Source organism: Typopeltis vanoorti, chromosome 5 (assembly GCF_054136105.1).
Source record: "Typopeltis vanoorti isolate ZY-2024b chromosome 5, IOZ_Tvanoo_1.0, whole genome shotgun sequence".
In the NCBI taxonomy this organism is placed as follows: domain Eukaryota; kingdom Metazoa; phylum Arthropoda; class Arachnida; order Uropygi; family Thelyphonidae; genus Typopeltis; species Typopeltis vanoorti.
In genome coordinates, this window is record NC_143553.1 from 101,766,580 (window position 1) to 101,791,703 (window position 25,124).

Consider the following 25,124-nt stretch of genomic DNA (forward strand, 5'->3'; position numbering starts at 1 on the left):
TCTACCATTCCTCATAATTCTCTCTCTTCTACTGTTCCCATTCTCTCTTCTATCATTTCCATAACTCTCTCTAATTTGATGCCACAGCCTTGTCATCACCTTTATGCAGTGGAACGATTTTACCTTCTTTCCACTCCCTTGGAACCTGTGCTGTTGTAAGACTCTTATTAAACAAGCATGCCAATGCTACTGCCAATTCCCTGGAGCATTCCCTTATGATATATGGTGATGTGTCATGAAATCCTATTGCCTTATTGACAACAAGGTTATTTATTTCCTCAATTACCTCCTGCTCACTCACAGTTAAGCCATCCTCTATGTTCTCTACACTTGATTTCCTCATGATTCCACTCTGATCAGGATGAAATACTGTTATAAATTGATCACTGAATACCTCAACATGGTCTTCTGCAGCAGTTACCATTCTACCACTTTCATCCATTAACTTCATCTTACGATGATCATTCTTCCTTCTACTTGCCACATATCTATAAAACTCTCTAGGATTTTTCTTTGATTGATTTGCCAATTTCTGCTCATACTTTACTTTTGTTTTCCTTACTAACTGAGTTGCTCTCCTGACTTGTTTTCTATACTCTTAATGTGACTGATTATTAGCATTATTCATCTTGTACTTCCTCCAAAGTACTTTCTTTTCAAAGTAGTGACCCTTCGCATAATGCATAGCATTATACATGTTTGTAAGGATATGTACTTTGCATTATGGGATAGTTGGGATACACCAACCACTCAGCTAACCGGCTTGGTTGGCTGAGTGGTTGGTATATCTGCTCTCCAGCCAAAAGGCTGCAGGTTTGAATCTCACCATGGGCATGGATGTTTGTGACTGCCTGTGAAAATACCAGTGGTGGGCAGTAGATGGTGTTAGTGTAGATTATGATGGTAGTAGCGGAGAGTTATAGAGTGGGTGCCCTCCCTCCATGAGTCCTTGGACTCTGGAGGTGTCGCGTAATAATAATAATAATAATAATATAGGATTAAACCGAGAATACAATTTCTTGATATCTTTAATTAGCTATTAAAGTAGTATTAAAGTAATATAGTAGCTTTATAACCTAACCTCAATAAATATAATTGTGTAAAACTCCCACAGGTATGGGAAACCATGATTTTAGACTTCCTTCTTGAAAACAACCAAGGTTTTCCATTATCATGCATAGAGAATACCTTTTTAGACTTTAATCAGTTCCACTCTTTGTGCTGCCTGTGTGCATGTTACAGTTATTTATACTGTACATCAAAGGATGTCTCTGTAACAGACACAAATTATCAAAATCAGTAAGCTATCATTTGATTCATTCCTGCCTAACTTCATTCCATTAAAGCATAAACTATTAAATGAAACAATACCTCTTCTGAAAACCCCAATGCAGCTGGAGTAGCTGATTCAGGAACTGTACTAATTATATCTACATCCACTGGGGCTTCTCGAGCAAGCTGTCTTCCACATTCTTGTCTAACTGTATATACCATCTGTCCTAAAAAAATTAAGATGCATTTCATTTAAACATTTTTCAAACCACTATTCAATCTGTTATTCAATTATTCTTCTTATTTTTGTTCCACATGGTCAACATACATAAGAAAGTAACATTTATTAAAAATATGCTTATTGTAGTTTCTCATTTCAGCACTCATCTACTACATAAAAAAAATTCTGGATACCATTTTACAAGAAAACAAAAAAAATGAATAGGGAGTAATTTTGCATGCAGTGGCATCTTAAATTCTATTATATTAGCTTAAACTATTTGCTCTTTAAATCTGTCATCATTTGCAAACAGATTTATGGAATTCTGCATATAGGAAACACCCAGTGGGAGGCATTTATTGCTGTACAAATACAACGGTAAATGTCTTCATGCAAGGAAACAAGACAAGATATTTATTACATATGTTAACACACAAACACTATGAAAAGATCTGTCCCTGTTTTTTTTATTATTTTTTATTTTTATGTTCTGTGCTATCACTTGTTATGATCAGTCAGTGGACAGGATTAACATGCACATCAAGTTAATACACTAATCACAACAAGGACTGGCAAAAGAAGAAATTGTGTGTGTGTGTGTGTGTGTGTGTGTGTGTGTGCGTGCGTGCGTGCGTGCGTGCGTGCGTGTGTGTGGAGAGAGTGCAAAAACTGATGCTTTAAAAGAAGAGAATGGCAGAAAAATGCTGAATTCAGACTAGCAGACTAACAAGCAATGTACAAAAAAGTGAAGAAAAATGAAAAGGAGGAATGAACAGCTTCCCATGGCTTTAAAATGGAGTCTTTCCTTAAACCCATTCACAGATTCTGCACTCACAAACTTTCAGGCAATGAATTTCACTCAATAATCACTCTCCATGCAGAAAACCTTCTTCTCACTCCTCTCCCCTACTCACACCTTCCTTATTATTATTATTATTACTATTATTATTATTATCCAAGACCCCATGGAGTCAAAGACTCATCTGGGAAGTCCTTTTATCATGCACACAGCTCATCATACTGTGCTTTAAACACACTCAAATTCTCTGACACCACATTCTAATCATTCACAACTCTGCTTGAAAATATCCCTTACTAACTTGTAGGTCTCTATCATATCTCCACTCTTCCTGTCCACCAGAGTCTGGTGGAAAGGAAGAGTGGAGATATGATAGAGTCCAAAGGTGACTGACTAAGGACTACCTTAGTCAGTCACCTTTGGACCCTTTCCAACATCTCTTCGTCCTTCTGAAAACCAGGTGTTTCCTAATCAAAGCCTTACACAATGGAACAAGAATCTCCCTACGTCTACAAGTCAGTGTCCTCTGCATCATTCCCAGAAGCTTTTGTGTTGTCTTCACAATTCTGGCTATGGGTCCACCAAAATTTCAGATCCTTATCCACTATCATCCCCAGATCTCTTATTTCCTCCACCTCCAACAATATATTCTTACCAAGCATAAATTCTGTATTCTATCTTTGTTTTCTCATCTATCCAAATTTTAAAACCTTACATTTTGTAACACTGAACTCATATCCCCATTCCCATGCCCAATCACTCAATTTATTCAAGTCTTCTTGTAAGGGGCCACAACATCTTCTCTACTCTTAATGGTTTGTCCCAACTTTGCATCATCTGGAAACAACTGAATATCTTCATCCCAATCTTCACCAATATCATTAATATATAAGTTAAACAGTAATGGCCCTAAAACAGATCCCTGAGGCACACCACTAGTGACTTTCCTTTTCCTGGATATCACTCCCCCATACAGAACTTGTTGATACCTATCAGATAGCCAGTCTCCAATTCAATGCCCCAATCTAATATCTCCAGCCGCTCTAGTTTGATCAACTTATCATGTGGTAATCTATCGAAAGCCTTTGCAAAATCTAAGTATATTATTGTGTATCCTTCTCCTCTGTCCAAGGAAGCAGTCACCTTATTGTAATAAGTAGATTACTAAAACATGACCTCCTTTTAGCAAATCCATGCTGTCCATCAAAGATAATACTATTGTTGTCAACCCAATTGTGGATCCTAGTTCTCACAAGCTTCTCCAACAACTTAACCACACCTGACGCACAGACAGGCCTATAGTTTGATGCTTAAGTTCTATCACCTCCTTCATGAAGTGGCACAATCTTGCCCTCCTTCCACTCCTTAGGAACTTGACCTAGTGCATGACTCATATTAAAAAAATATGTCAAGGCTGGAGTCAACTCCCTGACATATTCCTTCAGAATACGTGGTGATATATTATCAAGTCCCACAGCCTTATTTACATCTAGTTTGCTTGAAGTCACATTCACAAGATTGAAAGACCTTTATGAACTGCTCATTAAGTATCTCTACCACACCTTCCGCAACAGCTGTCTTTATATCATTTTCTCCAATCAATGTCATCCTTCCATAATCATTCTTTCTTTTGCTGGCTACATATTGAAAGAACTCCTTAGGATTCTTTTTGGCTTCATTAGCTAACTGTTGTTTATACCTCACTTTAGCTACCCTCACCACCAAGTTACTCACCTTGCCTGGTCTTTGTAGTCCTCATGGAATTGGTTATTTCCACTTTTTTTATGCTGCCTCCATAATGCCCTTTTAATTTGTATCACATGCTTAATCTCTTTATTCATCCATTTCACACCTACCCTATTTAACCTGTCACCCTTGGAATACATTTAGACATTGCATCTGTTAGATAGTTTTTGAAAATCCCCCAAGCTGCATTGATCTCTTTTCCAGCTAACTCCTCATTCTATGTTACACCCACAAGCTGTCTCCTGAGCTCTACATAATCACCCCCCCCCCCTTGTAGTTCCACATATACCCTTTTCTTACAGTCCTCACACTACTGGCAACCACTCAGGTAATCACCTTATACTGCTTTCAGGATGGCCTCTAGTTCTACCTTTACCTCCCTCTACTCTATGAAAATATCTCCTCTACATTAATCTGGCAATAAGTTTTAATCATATCCTCCTCTCCTTCTTCTATTCACAAGGGTCTGCGACTTGCATTCCCTCAATCTCTCCTCATATTTGACATGCCATTGATCTGACAATAACTACACCCTTATCCCCTTGAAAACCAAGCAACTAGATTTGCACACGAGTCCATATGTAGCCTGATCAAAGCTGCATTTTACAAAGAAACCATATCTTTGCTTCTGGATGTCAATGTCATCCTCATTATTGCCATAAGCCATTGTGATGTTCTTACAATATGTGCAATATGATCCCAGCCCTTCACCTACTAAATTTTAAGATCTTGCACTGTGTAATATTTAATTGAGAGCTCCACTCACTTTCCCACTCACACAGTCTATTGAGAGCTTCCTTAAAGGCCACAACACCTGCTTTAGTTCTCATAGTTTTTTTGCAACTACGGCAACCAGCTGCATGTCTATAGTTTAACTAATGACATTAGTTAAACTATAATGTTAAACAATAATCTTCCCAAAACAGATCCCTGTGGCACTCCACTAGTGACCTTCCTCTTTTGGGATACCACTCCTTCATACACAAACTGCTGATACTATCTGAAAGCTACTCAGCTATCTAACTCACTACTCTGTTATCTCATCCAATCTGTTTCAATTTAGTTAACAACTTGTCATGTAGCAATCTATGAGAGACCTTTGAAAAATCCAGGTTCACTACTGCACATGCATCTCCCTTCACCAGTGAATTTTTCACCCTGTTGTAATATAATACATAAGTAGCTGCTAATGCTTGAGCTCCTCCTAACAAATCCATGCTGACCATCATAAAGAAAACTACTATTATCAACCCCTTTCTGAATCCTAGTCCTTGCCCACCTCTCTAACACCTGACACAAAGACTAGCCTATAATATGTAGCCTCAGTTTTATCCCACTCCCCTTTAGTGAAGAGTGGAACAATTTTTTCTCACCTTCCATTCCTTTGGGACTTTCCCTGTTGCAAGACTCGTGTTAAACAGGTGTCAAAGGTGCAGTTAATTCCCTGGAGCACTCCTTTAAGACACATGGCAATTTATTGCATTGTGTCTTAAAGTCTCTCTGTCTCTATCAACAGAAAGTTCTACTGCCTTGTTAACATCAAGTTTACTTAATTCTTCATATATCTCCAGCTCATTCATTATCAGTCACTCATCTACCAAACCCTTCTACGCTCCAGCTTCTTATGATGTTGCCTTCATGAGGATGAAATACACTGATAAAGTTCTCATTGAATAAACCTAAAAAACTTTTTTTTTTTCTCTGCCTACAGTCTATATATATAACTAACACTGTACAGTCCTGATATCATCTTTGTTATCTGCTTCTGTACTGTTTCCAAGGTTAATTTATCCACTTCAAATCCTGGGGACCAAATTTGAGCACATAGTCAGGGTGTGGTCTGATCAGGGCCTGCCTAGCCAAGTGATTAGCATATCCACTCTCCAGCCAAAAGGTTGCAGGTTCGAATCCTACTGTGGGCATTAATGTTTGTGATTGTCTGTGAAAATCTAGTAGTGGTGGTGGTGGTGGTGGTGGGCAGTAGATAGTGTTGGTGTAGATGATGATGCTGATAGTAGTTGCAGTTCGTTGTAGTTGATAGAGACAGAGAGTTGTAGAGTAGGTGCCCTCCCTCGATGAGTCTTTGGACTCCTTGGAGGCATCATGTGATAATAATAATAATTTATTTCTGCTGGTCAGTGCCCCTCTCAGTATTGCAGCAATCCTATGGATTACCTTTACCACCTTTGTAAAACGTTCCCTGAATTTCAGGTTTCTATTAATCGTCACCTCTAGATCCCTTGCCTTCCCCCACTTCCTCCAGTACAGTTCTTCCAACAGAGTATGCAGCCTCCCATCTATGAATCCCAAACTTCAAGATTTTACAATTAGCCGAATTGAACTGACATCTCCATTCATTTACCTGTCTGACCATTTTATTCAAATCCTCTTGAAGGGCTACCACATCTGTACTATTACTAATAACCCTTCCCAGCTACACATCATCTGCAAACAACTGAACATCCCCCCCCCCCCCACTCATTGACAATGTCATTGATATAAATGTTAAACAATACAAGTGGGACCCCCAATTGCAACCTTCTGCTTCCTTGATATAGCACACTCATACACAACTCTCTGATACCTATGAGAAAGCCAACCAAATTCAATAATCTGATATCCAAAGTCATGTGCTACAACTTAAATATCAGCTTATCATGTGTCACCCTATCAAATGCCTTTGTAAAATTCAAAAAAAAAAAAAAAGGTAGAATAATGCATTTCCCTCATCAACAACTCTTGTCATTTAATTATAAAAGACATCCATACTACTAAAATAAGTGCAACCCTTAACAAATCCATGCTGACTCTCACAGGTAACATTACAATCATCTGCCCAATGCTGTAAATGATCTCTCACTAATTTCACCAAAATCTTAAAAACTACTGATGAAATACAAATTCATCTATGGTTTGACAAACTTCCATTATACTACCATCCTTATACAGTGGCACTATCTTACCCTCCTTCCATTTTTATCATCATCATTAAATTCCTGACATATACCCTCGGGGGGGGGGGGTACAGGATCTTACAATAGTACTACATGAAAACTTACATCATTACTAACTTCCTATCATTAATTTTCCTTTAGATTATCCTGTTATCTGTCAACATTCCAATATTATTAGATCTTACATTTCTGTCTTCTAGGGCACTTTTTACTGTATCAATCCACCTACATCTTGGTCTTCCTCTGAGTCTTTTTCCTGCCATCCTGGCAGAGAGCACTTGTTTAGCTAATCTTTCCTCTTCCATTCTATTTAAGTGACCATACCACCTGAGATTAGCTGTGCTAACACATTCCTGAATGCTAACAATGTCAAGTTCTTTCCTAAGAGCCTCATTTTTAATATGATACATCGATGACCACCATCTGTTCAGTTCCCTAATCTTTCTCAGGACTTTCACATCTCTGGTCTCCAGTCTTTGATCAAGAGTTTTATTTCTAACCCAGCTCTCAGATCCATAAGTTAAAAGCAGTTTAAGCACTGTCTTGTATGCAGCTAGTTTAGTGTTTTTACCAATCTCTGTTTTATTCCATACAAATTTATTCAGTTGACTTCCAACCAAACCAACTAAACTAATTCTGCTGTCTATTTCCAAATTTAATTTGCCATCTTCACTAAAAGTTATGTCTAAATAGCTGAAATATTTTACTCCTTCTATAGGTTCTCCCTTCAGGATCCAGTTGATGTTTGCAATGTTTTGATTTTCATACCAAATTTATTACATCAGTTATTCAATTTAGTCAGAGAATCCTAAAAACTTGTCCTGGATTTATTTAGGAGTATAACGTCATCTCCATAAAGTAAAGAGCTGAGATCATCATCTCTGATCTTGATATCAGGTTTAATACCATTTTCCTTCATAATGTTATCCATATAGATGTTGAATAACAGTGGAGATAATATACACCCTTGTCGCACACCTGACTTAACATCAAATCATCTTCCATTGCCCCCTTCAATTCTAACTGCTGATTCATAATGTCCCATTTACACCATACAACTGGAGCATTTTGAATAGCTTCCCTCTTTGCACCTTTTCATATGCCTTTTCCAGATCTACAAAACTTAAATACAGATCCTTGTTATTATTATTATTATTATTATTATTATTCAGGCCTCCAAGGAGTCAAAAGACTCTTCGAGGGAGGTCCTTTCTAAGACATAAAGTCTGTCAAGACTCATCGAGGGGAGGTCCCCCCCTGAGAAACACAAAGTTTATCATACCACTCCTTAAACCCACTGACCGTTCTCGCTCCCACCACTCCATCAGGCAATGCATTCCACGGCTCAACCACCATCCACACAAAGAAACCACTCCTTACCCTCTTGCTCACAGTTTCCTTTCGTAACTTCCAGGGATGGCCTCTTGTCATCACTCCTTCCCGCTGATCAACCAAGCGAAAGAACTCCCCAGTGTCAACCCTGTAACCACCTCTCAACAGTTTAAAAGTCTCAATCATATCACCTCTCCTTCTTCTATCCACCAAACTCTGCAGTCCACATTCTCTGAGCCGATCCTCATAACTATCCTTGTACAGTCCTGAAACCATCTTTGTCATCCGTCTTTGTATCCTTTCCACAGTTAATTTATCCCCTTCAAATCCTGGGGACCAAATCTGAGAACAATAGTCCAAGTGTGGTCTGATCAGAGACTTATACAACGGAATGATAACCCTCTTATCTCTGCAGGTCAGTGTCCTTCTCATAATAGCAGCAATCCTCTGTGTTACCTTCACCACCTTTGCAATATGTCCCCTAAACTTCAGGTTTCTATCAATCATCAACCCCAGATCTCTTGTCTCCCCTACTTCCTCCAGTATAACTCCTCCCATAGAGTATGCAGCATCCCATCGATGTTTCCCACACCTCAAGACCTTACATTTTGCTGCATTAAACTGAAACCCCCATTCATTTGCCCATCTATCTAGCTTATTCAAATCCTCTTGCAGGGCTACCACATCTGCACTATTACTAATAATCCTTCCAAGCTTCGCATCATCTGCAAACAACTGAATATCCCCCTGAAATCCACTGGCTATGTCATTGATATAAAGGTTAAACAATTTAGGTCCTAGTACTGAGCCCTGTGGGACCCCACTTGTAACCCTCTGCCTCCTGGAAACTGCTCCACCATACACAACTCTCTGATACCTATCAGACAGCCAATCCTGAATCCAGTTGACCAATCTGACATCCAGACCCATGAGCTGCAACTTAAATATCAGCTTATCATGTGGCACCCTGTCAAATGCCTTTGCCAAGTCTAAGAAAATTGCAGTATATGCCTTTCCCTCATCTAATGCTCTTGTAACTTTATTATAAAAGGCTAGCATATTGCTAAAACAAGAGCGTCCTTTCACAAATCCATGTTGATTCTCACAGATAACATTACCCTCATCTGCCCAATGCTGTACACGGTCCCTCACTACTTTCTCCAAGATCTTAACAACTACTGATGACACACAGACTGGCCTATAATTAGACACTTCCAGTCTGTTACCACCCTTATGCAATGGCACTATCTTACCTTCCTTCCATTCCCTGGGCACCTTTGCCAAAGCCAGACTTTCATTGAAAAGCCACGTTAAAGGTACTGTCAATTCCCTAGCACATTCTCTCAAAACTCGTGGCGAAATACCATCCAGTCCCACAGCTTTACTGACATCCAGAGTAATCAGTATCTGAAACACACTCTCCTCCTGTACCTCCAGACCTCGTACCAGTCCTATCCCTCTAGCATTAAAACTGACTCCTCTAGGATGAAATACTCCAATAAAGTGTTCATTAAACAATTCCACTATGTCCTCTGCATCAGTCACTCTATTCCCATTTTTATCCCACAATATCATTCTTCCACAGTCATTTCTCCTCCTACTGGCCACATAAATAAAAAATTCCCTAGGATTTTCTTTGGATCTTAGGGCCAATCTCCTCTCATATTCCAGTTTCGCTTTCCTTACCACACGAGTCACTCTTCTGGCCTGTGTCTTATATTCCTCATGCATCTCTTCACCTGTCTCCTTATATCTCTTCCATAGCCTCTTTTTCGCATGCAATTCCTGTTTAATATTGTTTGTCATCCACTTTACTCCAAATTGCGCCCTCTTCTTCACTCGTGGTATACAACTTACCATTGCTGATAACAAATATTCTTTCACAATTTCCCACGCACTGGTGATATCCCTGCCTTCCAATTCCTCCCTCCATGAAACTTCCCGAAGTTGACGTCTAAGACTATTATAATCACCTGCCTTATAATTCCACATAAGTTCCCGTCTCTTTGATACTCCTGCATGTCTATTCATTTTCCAAGTCAAAACCATATGGTCACTCTCTCCAACTGGTGGGAGAGACGTCAACTCAGTTATTATCAACTCTTCTGATGCTATAACCAAATCCAAAATTTTTGAACCTCTTGTTCCCTCTGTTACATGTTGCCTAAGACATTTGTCCCTCAAGAATTCTAGAAATTCCATTCCCCTATTGTTACATGCATCTTCCTCTCTCCAATTTATACTACTGAAGTTAAAATCTCCCATAACAATCATTCTTCTTGCACTTGCCAAACTTAGCTGTCTAAACATCTCCTGGTCCCCATCCTCTGTGCTCCTGGGTCTGTAGCAACACCCCACTAAATATCCTGTCCTGCCTACCTCTACCTCACACCATACGCTCTCAAAATCATTTGTCTCTACCTTACTACCTTCCAAATTCTCCACTCTTAGAGGACATAGGTCATTACTTATCATAAGCAGCACCCCACCACCACGCTTTCCCCTCCTATCCTGGCGAAAAATGCTATACCCAGCGACTTCTAAACCTGTTTTTATATCCCCTTCTGTCAACCACGTCTCAGTGATCGCAAGACATCCAGATTATATTCACATGATTTCTCAACTATTTGTGTTAAAGTGAAAATCTCATCCTGACAACTTCTGTTTGGCCTGAACCCAACTCGTTCATCTTCAAGCTTCTCCTCCACAATTTTTCTTAGCCATTTTTCCAAAATACTTGCATAAATCTTACCAGGAACATTCAGTATAGAAATTCCTTTGTAATTCTCATATTCACCTTTATTCCATTTTTTACAGATGGCTGCTATGAGCACTCTACTCCAATTATCTGGAATTTGACCCTCTGATCAGGCCTTCTGAGTTATGCAGTATAGCCACTAGTAATTGCATCTGAGAATTTGTCTATATCAAATATAACCACCTTGCCACCAAATGGTGCAAGTGATCATATGGTCTTAACCTGGGAGGTGGCTAAATGTGTAGAATTTTCAGTTAAGATGGGGTATATGTGGAATTACAGGGCTGGTAAGTATGAGCTTAGGAGATTGCTTGAATATGTACCATTGCATGTAAAACTGCATAAAATGGATTGTTTGAGGGAAGTAATGGTAGACTGCATACCTCAGTCAGGAGAGAAAAGCAATTGGGAGTTAAATGGAAGTATATCATCATTAAGCTGCAACCGCAAAAAAAAGAAACAACTGTGGAGGGAATTTAAGGAGAAAGGCGACCAGCAGGCACGTGAACAGTACAAGGCACATAACAGAAGGGTAATTAGTGTGGTAAGAAAGGCAAAAGCAGAGTATGAAAGGAAATTAGCAATGCAGGCTAAAGAGAATCCCAAACAGTTCTTTTGATATGCTGCAAGTAAAAGAATGTTTATGGCAGAATTATTTTAATGAATCCCAATAGTAGGAAGGAATCAGTCAAAATTAGAATTACAAAGTGAAACCTTTGTGAGAGTATATCATCCAGGTAATGATATTGCAGGAATGAGAGAGGCAAAGGCTTATATGGGAACCGAGGTAAATGAAATGGAGGTGCATAGCATATTACGGAGCCTTAATTTGAATACAGTTGTGGGACTGGATGGTATACCAGCTCAAGTTTTATGTGAAGCTGTTAGGGAATTGTCAGACTCAAACTGTGATGTACAAAATACTGACCGATCGGTACATCAGGAGTTGTTGTCAAAGTATTGGAGAAGACTACAGCAGTGTTTCTCAACCTGTGGTCTGCGACGATGGGACAGGTGGTCTGCAGGCAGACTTAAATTAATTAAATAAATATATATTTTTTAGTTATCCAAACAAATTAAAATCGAATAAGTAAAAATTATGAAATCAAACGGAGACTTAAAAAAAACACCAAATAGCATCAGAATGTTCGAAGGCAGAAGTAATAAAACTATATTGTTGTTCACTTCACCCCTCTTTAATTACTCGTCATTCTGGCACTACAATAATTTGTAGTGGCAAAATGACAAATAATAAGAGGGGGTGAAGTGAACAACAATATAGTTTTATTTCTTCTGCCTTCCCTTGCTGTTTTGTCAGATTTGAAGTGAACAAGTGTTATCCACATTTCAACCAACTGCTTGTTGTTTATTGATTTTTATTACTGAAGGTTTTCCTCCTTCAACCAAGGCTCAGTATACCTTCAGAAGTGCTAAATGATACTTGGAAAAAGTGTGTCGTGAGTTAACCCCAGTATTTATATATTTATATATTTTTCGGAAACATTTTTTAATAATGGAAAAGTAGCTTAGAACTAGGATTTGAAAAGAAGAGCAAATGAAACAGGTGATGCTAACCCTAATGTGATACACATGTTGTAACAGCCAGTAAATCTGATATTATTAAAGTAGAAGAAACAAGCAGCTCAAAGAAAAAATACAGTAAGAAATATAACAGTTCATATTTGGAATTTGGGTTTACTTGGTGTGGAGATGAAAGTGAACAGAAACCTCAATGTGTTTTGTGTTATGAAGTGTTGTGGAATGAGTGCATGAAACCTGTGAAACTCTGACATTTAGAAACTAAACATTGTGATGTGAAAAATAAGCAAATTGAAAAAAAAAAAAAAAAGCCAATTTCAGCAGCGTTTAGTGGTGAATGAGTGGAATAAGCTGCCAGAGTCTGTTGTGGGTGCTAGGACCGTGAATGAGTTCAAGGCAAGGTATGATAGATACTGTATGAATGTCGAATAGTTGTTCTTGACATTATTATTATTCCGGGCAACTCCAAGGAGTCGACAGACTCATCGAGGGAGGCCCTAACATCATGTCAAGAACAACTATTCGACATTCATACAGTATCTATCATACCTTGCCTTGAACTCATTCACGGTCCTAGCACCCACAACAGACTCTGGCAGCTTATTCCACTCATTCACCACTCTCCAAGTAAAAAACCTAGCTCTAACACCCTTGTCAACCACATTCTTGCCCAGCTTCCATGCATGGCCCGTAGTCCTCCCACCACCAGTCCTATTTTCAAAAATATCTTCTGAATTAATCTTATAGAAATCCTTCAGTAATTTGAATGTCTCAATCATATCACCCCTTTTCTACCTATCGACCAATTTCTGACCCACAAATCTTCAACCTATTCTCACAAGGTTCATTCCACAGACCTGCTATCATCTTGGTCACTCGTCTCTGGATCCTCTCCACTTCCTCCCCATCACAAAGAAACCCTGGTGCCCATAACTGGGCACAGTAGTTCAGATGGGGTCTTATCAAGGCTCGATACAGAGAAACAACAACTTGTTTGTCTCTGCATGTTAAAGTATTTTTCAGAAGCCAAGTGATTTGATGAGCTGATTTAGCCACTTTTGCAATGTGCCCCCCTAAACTTCAATTCCCTATCCACCAACACTCCCAAATCCCTGGCCTCGGGATTTGGATCAGGGATCATGGGAAAGATGTAGTTTCGATCATGAGTTCGATTAATAGCAAGGCACTGGAAGCATCTATTTCATTAAGTTTGCACATAGCGAAAACAGGGAAACGTCATTCTATCGGAAAAAATTTACTACTTCCAGTTATAAAAGATATGGTAAAAAGTATGTTTGGCAACAAGTTACTAAAAGATGATGATTTGACTCCTCTTTCAATGACAGTGTAGATCGCAGAATTAATGATGTGGCAGGTGACATAGAATCTCAGTTAATCGAAAGAGTTAAGAAGAGCCTTTGTTATGCGTTACAAATAGACGAGACTACTGATGTTACAGATGATGTGCAGTTAATATGCTACGTAAGACATGCGCATGATAACAACTTTCATGACGATATTCTGTTTTGTAGAACTTTGTCATCCCAAACAACTGGAGAAAAAATATTTCACACTCTCAATAATTACATAATACACAAAGGGATCCAGTGGAGAAAATGCATGGGTGTTTGTTTGGATGGAGCTTGAGCCCTTACAGGCAGGCATAGTTGGGGGTTGTTTCTATGGTCAAGGAAGTGGCTCCAGATATGAATCGGGTATATTGTTTATGATACAATTATTACTATTATTACTAACGCACTAACTGACAGGCAGCACAAATTGATAAAAGACACATCGGAACTCCATCAAGAATTTAATTCGCTGAAACTACAATACGAAGTTTTAAACCAACAACAACATAAAGAAGACCTTGTCATAAACGGTCTTTCAGAAACTGAATCCACAGAAAATCTCAGAGACGTAGTTTTAAAGTTAGGCCATGCAATTGACATCCCCCTAGCATAATGATATTCAGACCATAAATCGGATTCCCAGGAAGAACAAAAAACAAGGCTTGCCATGACCTGCACCAGTAATAATCCGTCTGACAAGCAAGGCTACAAGAGACAATCTCATAAAAGCCAGTAGACTGAAAAAACCAGTAGTCAAGGATTTAAATGCATCGCAAGACAATATGCCAATCTTTCTATCTGAGTATTTAACACCTTTCAATCAGATCTTTTGAACCAAGCAAGAAAAGAAAAAACAGAAAAAAAGTATCAATTTTTATGGACCAAACACAGCAAAATATTCTTGAGAAAGTCGCACACTTCAAAGCCTATACAAATAAAAAGCTCAAAAGATATAGATAGGTTGCCAGAGTGAAACAAAAGACTCCAACTTAGTTCAATAAGAAGATTTCAACACAACAAAAATGAATGTGAACCATCAGATAGATGTAATTACACCAGAATACATAAGTAATTGTACTTTCAAACCGCTTGATGCATGGAAACAACACACGGTACAAGTGAAAGGTCTCTCAATCTTACATATTAACATCAGAAGCATTCGAAAACATTGGTTATTGTTACAGGCTTATCTGAGGAATTACACTGATATTATTGATATATTGATTCTAACAGAAGTATCCATAACTAATGACGAAGTGACTGCTTTCCAAATTCTAGGCTTCCAACAACAGAGACCATGCCGCCAAACAAAAAGAGGGGGTGGAATATTAATATTTATCAAACAAAAATTAATAGCAAAAGAAACGGCCTATCAGTTTGAGCATGCTGAAACCCTTTGCCTCGAAATCACTAATACCACCAATAGACAGCATCCCATAATACTAAATTCTATTTACAGGCCACCAAACCTAAACATGATAAAATTCTTGCACGAACTCAATTGCTGGCTTTCACACCAAGGAATATGCTCAACAGAATACCTAATGATAATTGGCGACATAAACATAAATATTGCAAACGAAAACCAGAACAACACTGTACAACACCTAGACACACTATCCATGTATAATCTAATACCAACAATAACATCATGTACTAGAGAAGAAATATTCGGAAATATTATCACTGCCTCCTGTCTAGATCATATACACGTCCAAGCACCACCAAACAGTTACACTACATCAGTCATAAAGTGCAAAGTATTACTTCACCGCTCTAAACCTGCACACCAAGACAATATCCATGCAATGTCCCACAGAAGAAAAGTGACAGAAAACAATAATAGATGAAGAAATAGTCAACCATGAAATTAGAAAAACAGACTGGGAACACCTGGCATCAGATTCAGTAGATATCTTATACAACAACATTAAAGTCACACTGGAGGAAATATATAAGAAAGCTACAAAGAAATCAGAATTCGTTCAAAAACAACACAAAATCCTTGGATAACACAAAACTTAATCCTAGAAATACACAGAAAGGACACTTTATGGAAAGAATTAAAGCGCTATCCAAATAACACAGCTTTAAAAACTGAATATAAGATAACAAGGAATCGCCTTACAACACAAATCAGAAATGCATAAAGAAGCTACTACAGAGAAACTAACCTCTGCACAAAACAATATGAAACAAACCTGGCATCTGATCAATGAGATGCTAGATTGTGTTCCCAACACCACCACCTCCGAAACCATAAAACACAGCTTCATGAAAGATGCAAAACCTATCCAACAACTAGCAAATGACTTTAACCAATACTTTGCAGACTCCATCCAAGAACTGCACAGAAATATTCCCCCAATCACAAAATGTGACCTCCACTTGGACCACAATCAAAACAGACATTATGGTTTTCCCAACCATACAAGAAGCAGAACTTCTCTCTGCAATACATCAAATCAAACCAAACAAAGGCCCAGGAATTGATGGTATAAGACCTAAGGATATAAAGCAACATGCAACTAGTTTAAGTCCTATCCTACTAAAATTAATAAATAAAATATTTAAAGATACCAAGTATGCTAAAGACCGCCATAATCACACCCATATACAAACATGGAAAAAGAAATTTAATCAGCAATTACAGACCCATAGCAACACTATCAATTATCAATCAAATTATGGAGCGTATCATACTGAAGAAACTCACAGCATACACAGAGACCTTTCATATTATCTCCAAAACACAATATGGTTTTCAGAAAAATAAAGGAACAACATCTCTCTTGGAAGACTTTACAGACGTAATTAATACCACATTAGACAAAAACAAAATTGCCATGGTAGTCTTTATTGATCTAACTAAAGCATTCGATACACTCAAGCATCAAACCTTGTTAGAAAAGCTGAGGCATGTTGGAATAGACGGGCTTCTGCACAGGTGGTTTACAAACTAACTTCACATCACACGTATCAGGTCAAACCGAAGCAGAGAGCTACCAGTAACCTGTGGAGTACCACAGGGAGCTGTACTCTCCCCAACTGTATTCAACATTTACACGCACGATATTAATCAGCTACCACTCAATGGAAAGATATTCCAATACGCAGACGATACAGCAATAATATCCATCCATAATAACGCAAGCACAGCCCAAACAAATATGCAACATGACATAAATCTGATCATAGACTGACTCACGAAAACCTCCATACACCTAAACTCAGAAAAGACAAAATTAATGATATTCAGAAATCCACTGACTCGACCAGTTGATAAGAAATATATAACCATCCAACATCCACTTTCCAACATAAAAAACACACAGAAAGCAAAACCACTACAATCACTCAGGTTGAAACAATACGATACCTTGGAATTTACTTCGATGCAGATATGAACTGGAATAGCCACATAAACCATCTACACAACAAACTCCAAACAATAACTGGCAAACTCTACAGGTTAAAAGACATAGTTCCCACACGCCTAAAAACACTAATATACAAAGCACTATGCCAAAATATACTAAGATACGCTATAACAACATATGCTTTCTGTGCACCCTACAAACTAAATAGAAACTTTCGTAACTTCCATCCCTGGAAGTTACGAAAGGAAACTGTGAGCACGAGGGTGAGGAGTGGTTTCTTTGCGTGGAGGATAGTTGAACTGTGGAATGCATTGCCTGATGGAGTGGTGAGAGCAAGAACGGTCAATGAGTTTAAGGAGTGGTATGATAGACTTTGTGTTTCATAGGGGGGGATCTCCCCTCGATGAGTCTTGACAGACTTTATGTTCTTAGGAAGGACCTCCCACAATGAGTCTTTCGACTCCATGGAGGCCTGAATAATAATAATAATAATTAATGTCGCTACAGTACAAAATGATAAAACTGATCTTTTGGAAACAAAGAGACAATAATGACGTTATATGCACTGCAATGTCAGAACACAAAATACTGACAGCAAAACATTTATGTCACTATGCGGCTTTGCTAAAACATTATTTCGATGCCAACTACAGGACAGTCAGAAATACATACCATATAACAAGACCTCAGACAACTAATTATATCACATATAAATACAATAATCACTACGGAAAGGACATGCGAAACTTCTACATCTCAGACATGATAAACAAATTGCCTTTTGAATACAGAAACCTTACAAACTACAATAGCCTGAAAAGAGCTCTAAGGACATACTATGAACAAGAAACACTCACCCAAAATACCATACAAACTTAATGAAACACAATATATTCATTCAGGCTTCCGGTTCAGCGACGCATCAATATATTCCAAATTATTGTGTGTGTGTGCGCGTGCGCAAATTTCTCAATCATAGATTTTGTAGCATCCCTCTACAGCAAAAAAACCCAATAAATAATAACCAACTGGTGTCATCCACAGATAAGCTTACATATAAGCTTCGAGGATGAAAGCAGAGAAATTAGTTCTCATCCAAGATGTATCATATGTAACCAGTGGTGTGTTGGTAAATTTTTAACAACCGGCTCGCTTTATGAAAAATTTGATTCTTCACAAAGTTCTATTGTATCTTCAAATGTCTTTGTTTCTACTTCTTCAAATTTTGTCCTTTTAATGTTTAAGAAGTTTCGTTCTGTTTCATTTTTTCAACTAATGGCTATCCGCTTTTTCGACAGCAAAACTCTACTGATTAAAATTATTTTAATTATTAAAAAAAAAAGATAAAACCAAAATAAAAACATATATTAAAGAAAATTTTCCTATATTACCTACAACTTACCTATTATCAAATGAAATCCTGAACAAAAAAAATGTAACACTAATATTACCATTCATAGTCGATCAAATGACCAGAGACTGTAGCCGTCGCGACGAATTTTTGTATTTATCGATAGTGCAACAATGTTGCATTTCCAAGAACCAATGTTGAATTCCAACATTTCCATAATGTTGCAAGTTCTTGGAAATTCACCAAAAAATAAGGCATTACAGGGTGTTCGGGATAAATTTGACATATTTATAATTAATTATATTTTTCCGTAAGTTACATGTATTAACACACACTTCTCTTCATTTAAAAGTTTGGACCCTTCTTCATTCATATACAAGATGTCAGAAAGGATGGATAGCTGGAACCCACCTGAATCATGGAAGAGAATAACTTGTATCATGATGATTCGTGCCCGCCATCAAAATAAGGATATTACGACTGCTGCCCAATGCTCCCTGAATACAGTAAAAACAATCAGGCATGAACTAGAGACTTGCAATGGTGACTACGAGGATGTAGCAAGAAGAAAGATCCCTAGCAGACGATCTGATTGCGTTTGTACAGCAGAATTCCTCGCAAATCTGCAGGAACAGGTGTTGAAGAACCCTGGCATTGGAATTCGGGCTTTGTTCGTGGAGTTGCTAACTGTAGTCAAGCCCTGGATAACAAGGGTAGCCAATGGTAGGCCGTATGTATGGCAGCAGGATTCGGCCCCTTGCCACACCTCTGGGAAAAGTCAAAAATGGTTGTCTGAAAATTTCTACGACTTCACCAGTCCAAATGTTTGGCCTCCAAACTCCCCAGACCTTAACCCCATGGATTATTTTGTATGGGGCGCAGTTGAAAAAGACACCAATCGCACTTCCAGTAATACAAAAGCCCAGTTAATGGATAAAATTAAAACAGTTTTTGCGGCCCTTCCCAGGGAGACTGTAGCATCAGCTTGTTCGAGGTTCCGAAGCAGAATTGAAGCTGTGATCGATGCTAATGGTGGTTATTTTGAGTAAATCTTGTTGATAGTATTGTAATTAACTCTGCCTGTAATGTTTTTTTGTCAATTCATTAAATTTAATAGATACAAAGAAGATTTTCTTTTTCCTTACGAAACTGTCAAATTTATCCCGAACACCCTGTATTGTTTATTCAAATAACTGGGAGTTTTGATAATGTGTTTGTGTTTTAATGCATACAGACATTGTTTAGTAAATAAAATCGTTTCCAAATTCCCATTCGTAAATTGAGTTTGTGTTTTGTGAATTCTCCTTTATGTGCCTTTATTTTTGATAATAATAATAATATATGTAAGTGTTTATTATACAATTTCAAAATATTTACGAGAAAAAGTATATACTACCATTCATCACTATCCTTTCATAAAGAATTTTAATTACTGGCTCGCCCGACTTAAAAACATTAACAACCGGCTCGCTAAATTTGAAAAATTTTAACAACTGGCTCGCACGAGTCGGTCCCAACACACCACTGTACGTAACCAAATGCATGTAATGTACGTATCACATGTAAAGCAATGTATGTAATGTATGTATTATATGTAAACAAATGTGTGTAATGTAAGTATTATATGTAAACAAATGTAAGTAATGTATCATATGTAATCAAATGTATGTAATGTATGTAATAACTGTAACAAAAGTATGCAATACAGAGTGATTATATCAATTGATATTGTATATATAGAGTATAAAATTGCAAAGAAACATCTGTAATAATCATCATTATGAATATTATAATAATATACGTTGAAAGCAGTTATTGTTATTATTATTATTTAAAAAAACTTTATGTACGAGAGAGTATTTGATATGCATAATTCTGTTCATATAATGTATGTAATTTATCTGAGAAAAAAAATATTATTACGGACGACTCCAGGGAGTCCTTAGACTCATCGAGGGAGGCCCTAAACATCATGTCCACACAACTATTCGATATTCTCACAGTATCTATCATACCTTGACTTGAATTCATTCACTGTCATAGCACCCACAACAGACTCTGGCAGCTTATTCCACTCGTTTACCACTCTAAAAGTAAAGAACCCAGCTCTAACACCCTTGCTAACCACGCTCTTGCCCAGCTTCCATGGATGTCTCCTAGTTCTCCCACCACCAGTCCTAATCTCAAAAATATCCTCTGAATTAATCCTATAGAAACCCTTCAGTAATTTGAATTTCTCAATCATATCTCCCCTTTTCTGCCTATCAACCAATTTCTGCAATCTACAAATCTTCAACCTGTTCTCATAAGGTTCATTCCATAGACCTGCTATCATTTTAGTCGCTCACTTCTGGATCTTCTCCACCTCCTCCCCATCAAGAAGAAACCTAGGTGACCAAATCTGGGCACAGTAGTCGAGATGAGGTCATATCAAGGCTTGGTACAGAAGAACAATAACTTGCTTTTCTCTGCTTGTCAAAGTATTTTTCAGCAACCAAGTGATTTGACGAGCTGATTTAGCCACTTTTGCAATGTGTCCCCTAAACCTCATCTCCCTATCCACCAACACTCCCAAGTCCCTGGCCTCATCAATCTCCTGGAGTATAGTTCCACCAATGTGGTATACTGCTGCTAATCTTTTCACCCCAAAATGCATAACCTTACATTTTGTCACTTTAAATTGACATCCATTCTCCTTAGCCCAGAACTCCAATCTATCCAAATCATCCTGCAAGATTTTGACATCTTCTGCATTCACTATTGCCCTACCCAACTTTGCATCATCAGCGAACAAATGAAATGTTCCTCTTAGATCCCTCCCTACATCGTTAATGAACAAATTAAACTGCAGTGGTCCAAGAACAGAAACCTGCGGCACACCATTAGTCACAGGCCGTCTTTTGGATTATATCCCTGAATAAACCACTCTCTGATATCTCTCCATCAACCACCCACCTATCCATATCACGAACCCTATATCCATTCCCATATGTTGCAGTTTATGGATTAGATTTCCATGTGGTATCCTGTCAAAGGCCTTAGCCAGGTCCAGCAGTATCACTGTAAACCCATTACCCTTATCCAGTTCAGCCGTCACTGTGTTATAAAACTTGAGCAAGTTACTGAGGCATGATCTACCCTTCACAAAGCCATGCTGTCCCCCATACATTATCTCATTTTAAACCAATCCATTCTTGTATTTTTCCCTTGACTACTTTCTCCAAAACCTTGACAACGACTCCTGATATGCTGATCAGTCGGTAATTTGCAACAGTAGTCTTCGATCCTCCTTTATGCAGTGGAATTATTTTCCCCTCTTTCCACACCTTCAGGACTAAACCAGACACGAGACTCAGATTAAACAACATGGTCAAGGGCACTGATAATTCTTTAGCCGCTTCACGTAAGACCTGTGCCAGTATACCATCCAATCCCACAGATGTATTCACATTAAGGTTCTGTAATAAGCTATTCACCTCCACTTCATTCATCACAATTCCTGTATAAACTAATGATTCCTGCATTCTTTCAGTGTCACCACCTGGATAATATACTCTTGCAAAGTGCTCACTCAGTAATTCCACTACATCGACTGATTCAGTGACCTCCTTACCATCAGCATTCCTTAAAATCATTCTGCCATGTATAGTTTTTTTTTTTTTTGCTTGCAGCATATTTAAAGAACTGTTTGGGATTCTCTTTAGCTTGCATAGCTAGTTTCCTTTTATAATCCGCTTTTGCTTTTCTTACCACACTCATTTTCTGGCCTGCGCTTTATACCGTTCGTGTGCCTGCAGGTCACCTTTCTCTTTAAATTCCCTCCACAGTTGTTTCTTTTTTTGCAGCTCAAGCTTAATGGTGTTATTCATCCATTTAACCCCTACTTGTTTTACTATTTGGACCCTAGGTATAATCAGCCATAACCTCCTGTAAATGCTCCTTGACCACTTCCCATGCTCTATTGACATCCAGCCCTTGCAGTTTTACATGCCATGGCACTGAACCAAGCAATCTCCTAAGCTTGTCATACTTGCCAGCACAGTAATTCCACATATACCCTGTCTTAATCGAAAATTCCACACCTTTAGCCACCTCCCAGGTGAGAGTGATCATAAGGTGATCCCACCTTATGATCACTCTCGCCAATAGGTGGCAACATCATCATATTCATTACAGTCAAATTCTCAGATGCTATTACCAGGTCAAGCACTCCCAAACCACTAGTATTTTCTATTACATGCTGTCTCAGATAGTTATCCCTTAATAATTTAATAAAATCCAGTTCCTTCCTCACATGTGTCCTCTCCTCCTTCCAATCAAAGTTACCATAGTTGAAATCCCCCATAATAATTACCCTCCTTCCACTCATTTCATCAATTTGTTTATGCAAACTATATTCACCATCTATTCCATCACCTGGTCTATAGCAGCACCCAACTGTATGTTATGTTCTGCTAGTCACAATCTCACACTAAATAGCCTCAAATGAGCTCTTTTCACTATCCTGCAATACAATTTCAATTCTCCTTGGCTGCAGTTCATCAGCTATCATCAATAACACTCCTCCCCCCATTTTATTCTTTCTATCTCTCCTAAACACACTATAACCTACACATTCTATCCCACTAACTATATTCTCTTCCGTCAGCCATGTTTCACTAATGCCAATAACCAGTGGCCAGGAAGAGCCAACCAAGGCCAAAAATTCTTCCTTCTTGTTCCTAATACTCCTGACATTAGTATACATGAAATGCAGAGGTCCCTTTGTCCCACCCCTATCTTGATGCGTTATTCTAACTATCCCATTCCGATTACTTGTCTTTGGTACTGGCTCGGGTACATTATATACATTCTTACACTCGACTGTCTCACCGATGTCCGCATCAGTGAAACAGTTGATGTTGATGCATCTCATGCAGACAACAATGTATGACATAGGGAAAGGTTGGCCTCCAAAGGAATGTCACCAGAATTTAAAACTGTGCTATACAATTTTAAATTCTGCGCTGTAAAGCTAGTTAATTTTATTAAGGCTCGAATGTTAAATAACAGGTTATTTTCAGTATGCGATGAAATGGGCAGTGAATATATACAACTTTTGCTGCATTCTGAAATTCGCTGGCTTTCCAGGGGCAAAGTACTAACAAGATCATTTCAATCAAGGCACGAAGTTTTATTATTTGTAAATGAATGTAATTCTAATTTTACATCACTCCTTGTTGATGAAACATGGTTATCAACACTATCCCATCTTTCAAAGATTTTTTTCGAAATTAAATGAACTAGATCTCTTCCTTCAGGGAAATTCTTTAACTGTTCTTGTTGCCTACAACAAAATAAAGGCATTCAAGAGGGAAAAAAAAAAACTGGTGTTGTGCATTAATTATGTAAAAGACAGATAATTTGCACCTTTTCCAACATTGCAATCCTTTTTAGTGGAAAATGATCTTTTTGTGGATTTTGAGTTTCTGGAAAGGGTTTGTGACCACCTCAAAACTCTGAAACAGAATTTTGAAACATATTTTCCGAATAACTTTTATAAGAAATTTCTATGGGTTTGAGATCTATTTCAGGCCACGAGAATTACCTTTCGTTATCAAAAAAAGAATAGATAATTGAGCTTTCAAGTGACACTGGGCTTAAAATGCAATTCTGATCTTGGTTTGGCTCAATTCTGGATCTTGCCTTCAGTGAGAAGTGAATTTCACGGATTATCTGAGGAAGCACTGAAAATCATCATGCAGTTTTCTACAATCTATTTTTTCAGAAAGGCTTTTCATTGCTCCTTCAAATAAAAACAACATACAGAAATCGTCTTAGTGTGAGTGTCAGTCTTCAACTGAAGTTGACCAATATTGAGCTAGATATCCAGCAACTCTAAAAAAGCCGAGAAGCTGAACCATATCATTAAAAGTAAGTAGTAACATATCGATACAAAATTAATAACGGAAAAAACTCACGTACAAAGATTATTTAATAGTATAATTTTCACCTGTGTGTCACAAGCATCTTCAGTACATTAAGCTCAAATTAAACAATAACTTATAATTCCAAAAAGCGCCACCTAAGTAGCTGGTGTAAGATAACTAAAAAGGTCAATAACTTTCCTAAAAAAAAAAAAAAAAAAAATCAATACAATAAAAAGTTAGGAAAGATTAGCTGATTTGTAAAGTACTATCTCCCATAAAGGGGATAGACGTAAGCCATCGGATCTGTTTAAGTTAGGAAAATGAAGTAGAGTTTCACATTACTTAAATTAAGGGGATATTAAATCCCACATAGTTTTAAAACCGAATAAGAAACTCAAAGATTGGAATCAGAGAGTTTCTTGCTGAATATAGTAAACTATAAAGTATCGGCGACACTAGCGTTAGCCAATGCAAGTGATCCTAGTACGTAGTATAATACCGGTCAGCTCGTT

The 25,124-nt window shown here is 38.0% G+C and overlaps 1 protein-coding gene across 1 annotated transcript in view; it reads right to left on the reverse strand.

The window, feature by feature from the left end:
* Positions 1 to 25,124, reverse strand: part of LOC150106696 (amidophosphoribosyltransferase-like) — a 277,965-nt gene that overhangs the window by 57,641 nt on the left and 195,200 nt on the right. Inside the window, exon 5 of the mRNA XM_090392649.1 lies at positions 1,372 to 1,499. Coding sequence (XP_090248775.1) covers positions 1,372 to 1,499 — 128 coding nt within the window. The remainder of the gene's footprint in view (positions 1 to 1,371; positions 1,500 to 25,124) is intronic.